The sequence below is a fragment of the Aegilops tauschii genome, chromosome 5 (genome assembly GCF_002575655.3).
Source record: "Aegilops tauschii subsp. strangulata cultivar AL8/78 chromosome 5, Aet v6.0, whole genome shotgun sequence".
NCBI lineage: Eukaryota > Viridiplantae > Streptophyta > Magnoliopsida > Poales > Poaceae > Aegilops > Aegilops tauschii.
In genome coordinates, this window is record NC_053039.3 from 18,051,674 (window position 1) to 18,054,940 (window position 3,267).

At 57.7% G+C, this 3,267-nt stretch overlaps 1 protein-coding gene across 1 annotated transcript; it reads right to left on the bottom strand.

Moving 5' to 3' along the window:
• Positions 1 to 1,785: 1,785 nt before the first annotated feature.
• LOC141022478 (uncharacterized) lies at positions 1,786 to 2,364 on the bottom strand. Its single transcript, XM_073498744.1, has one exon. The coding sequence runs from the start codon at positions 2,362 to 2,364 to the stop codon at positions 1,786 to 1,788; it is 579 nt and encodes a 192-aa protein (XP_073354845.1).
• Positions 2,365 to 3,267: the final 903 nt, after the last annotated feature.

Below are 3,267 nucleotides of genomic sequence, written 5' to 3' on the forward strand. Positions count from 1 at the left end.
ACGTTACTTGCCCGAGATTCGATCGTCGGTATCCCAATACCTTGTTCAATCTCGTTACCGGCAAGTCACTTTACTCGTACCGTAACGCATGATCCTGTGGCTAACTCCTTAGTCACATTGAGCTCATTATGATGATGCATTACCGAGTGGGCCCAGTACCTCTCCGTCACACGGTGTGACAAATCCGAGTCTCGATTCGTGCCAACCCAACAGACACTTTCAGAGATACCTGTAGTGCACCTTTATAGCCACCCAGTTACGTTGTGAAGTTTGGTACACCCAAAGCATTCCTACGGTATCCGGGAGTTGCACAATCTCATGGTCTAAGGAAATGATACTTGACATTAGAAAAGCTCTAGCAAATGAACTACATGATCTTGTGCTATGCTTAGGATTGGGTCTTGTCCATCACATCATTCTCCTAATGATGTGATCCCGTTATCAATGACATCCAATGTCCATGGTCAGGAAACCATAACCATCTATTGATCAACTAGCTAGTCAACTAGAGGCTTACTAGGGACATGTTGTGGTCTATGTATTCACACATGTATTACGGTTTCCAGTTAATACAATTATAGCATGAACAACAGACAATTATCATGAACAAGGAAATACAATAATAACAATTTTATTATTGCCTCTATAGCAGGAGCAAGCCGGCCGGATCGCCTCCCGGGCCCGCTACATCGCCGAGTTCGCCTTCCACGACGAGTTCCATCCGGAGCGGATGGAAGACGGCAGGGCCGTGGATGGCGACGACTACGCCTTGCTCCTCCACGATCCGGAGGGGAGCTCGGAGGAGACGTGCGTCTACCGCGACGCGGGTGCTGAGGAGGACACCGACACCTCGCTGGACCCGGAGGCCGCCAGGGGAGAGCCGTCGATGTCGCGACGCGGCGCGGGAGATGCCTGAGACACTTTGTGTAAAATCTGTTAAATAGCATGTCCATCCACCCACTAGGGGTTTTAGGGTGTAATGAACTCGGGCCGTGGGCCTTTTCTTAAATACTTGTGTAGATGTCGTGGGTGCTTTTGCTTTTTTGCCTTCCGTTTTTTGGACCGATTTCATGCGCTTTTCCTTTCTCAAACCTCCCCCCCCCCCCGCGAGTCAGACGGCCGAGGCTCCAGTCTGTGACAAGGAGTTCGGTTCTTTGAGAGGAGCGCGCAGGACTTGGGCCCCTCGAAACGTTGAGCGCGAGCGAAACACCCACTGGGCCAGCTGGCGGCAATCCGGCGAAGCCGGTTGGCGAGCAGCCGGTCGTGCGGTTGTTCATTTGATGAATTGTGGGCTGGGTCGATCGACCTGGCAGCCTTTGACTTAGTGTATGAAGCGCGAAGGAGCTTTGGCCCGTTGTGCTTGCCAGCCGACAGCCAAAGCTGGATCTGTGGCTTTAGGGCGAAGTGGGGGACCGCGGCATCCTAACTTTATCAGGAATCACCAAGTAAGGTGGCGGGGTGGCGACCGAGCCGGCCAGCCCCCGAGCCCCTGGGTCGAGCGAGTCGGACCGGTGGCCGGGTTCAGTGGTATAGTGATGCAAGGAAATAGGGACACAATAAATTGGTCGACAAAAGGCAGCCCCCGAGATTCGTTCGGGGACCCCATGGTTTCATGCGTACACAAAAGGCGATGATACATACGCTTGTGCAGCTAACTGTAAAACGGGCGGAGGAGTTCTGCGTTCCACGGCCGGGTTGTTTCTTCACCAGCGGTGTCCTTCTTGCGCTTCCTTAACTTGCATGCATCGAGGAGGTAGTAGGCGTTGTGGTCGCGCAAGGCCCTGCTCATGATGAATGGCCCTCCCATGGAGGGGACAGCTTGTGCTGGCCTGCCTGTTCTTGGACGAGTCGGAGGACAAGGTCGCCCTTGCGGAACGCGAGGGGCTTGATCTTCTTGTCGTGGTAGTGCCTCAAGGCTTGTTGGTAGATGGCCGAGCGACTGAGCGCCAGGAGGCGTGCTTCTGCGAGCAGGTCCACGCCATCTTCACGGGCTTCTCTGGCTTCGGCTTCGGTGTACATCGCGACGCGCGGCGAGTCAAACTCGACGTCGGTCGAGATGATGGCTTCGGCTCCGTAGACGAGGAAGAAAGGGGTGAACCCGGTCGACCGATTTGGCGTGGTACGTAGACTCCAGAGAACGGCTGGCAACTCGTCAAGCCAGCTGTCGGGTGAGCGGATGAGCTGCTCGACGAGTCGCGGCTTGACGCCGGACAGGATGAGTCCATTGGCCCGCTCGACCTGCCCGTTGGACTGCGGATGCGCAACGGAGGCCAGGTCGAGGCGGATGCTAGAGACGGAGCAGTATTGCTCGAGCGCGCCCTTGGCGAAGTTGGTGCCGTTGTCGATGATGATGCTGTTCGGCATGCCGTAGCGCACCGCTATGTCCTTGATGAACCAGACGGCTTTTGGCCTGTCCAGTTTCCTAATTGGTCTTTCCTCGATCCACTTGGTGAATTTGTCCACTGCCACCAGCAAGTGCGTCATGCCGCCTCGAGCGGTTTTGAAGGGTCCCACCATGTCGAGTCCCCAGACCGCGAAGGGCCAGGCGATCGGTATGGTGCGGAGTGCTGACACTGGCTGGTGGCTGCGTTTGCTGAAGCGCTGGCATCCCTCACACTTGAGGACGAGCAACTCGGCCGTGGGCTAGTAGAAACCGTGGTGGAACGCCTTGGCCACCAGGGATTGTGATGCGACGTGGTGCCCACACTGGCCCTGATCTATGTCGAGGAGGATGTCGATGCCCCGTTCCTGCTCGACGCAGCGCTGGAACACGCCGGTGGTGCTGCCCTTGACGAGCTCGTTGTTGATGATGCTGTAGGCGGACGCCCGGCGCTGCACCTGCCGAGCTTCGGTCTCGTCCATGGGGAGAACCCCGTTCTCCAAAAATTCGGATATTGGGAGGGCCCAAGATGGAGCCGTAACCACGGCGAAGACGGCCACCAGGGTGGGTTCCGAGTCGGCAGCCCCCGGGCCGGGTTGAGCAGCCCCCGGGTCGGGGATGGCGACGGCCAGGTCCAGGACGATGGTGGCCGGGTCAAGCTGAGCTGCCCCTGGGCCGGGTTCAGTAGTCCCCGGGCCGGGTTGAGGTGCGGCCGGGTCGTCTGGAACGTGGATGGACTCGGAGTCCGGCGATGGCTTGACGGACGGCTTGCACAGGTGCTCGAGGGAGACGCCGGACGGGATGGCTTGTCGTGACGAGGCGATCTTGGCGAGCGTGTCGGCTGCTTCGTTCTCCCCGCGCGGGACGTGAAGGAACTCGCAGCCCTT

Excerpts from the sequence above, each read along its gene's own strand:
- LOC141022478 (XM_073498744.1), bottom strand. The coding sequence starts at position 2,364 with ATGCCGAACAGCATCATCATCGACAACGGCACCAACTTCGCCAAGGGC.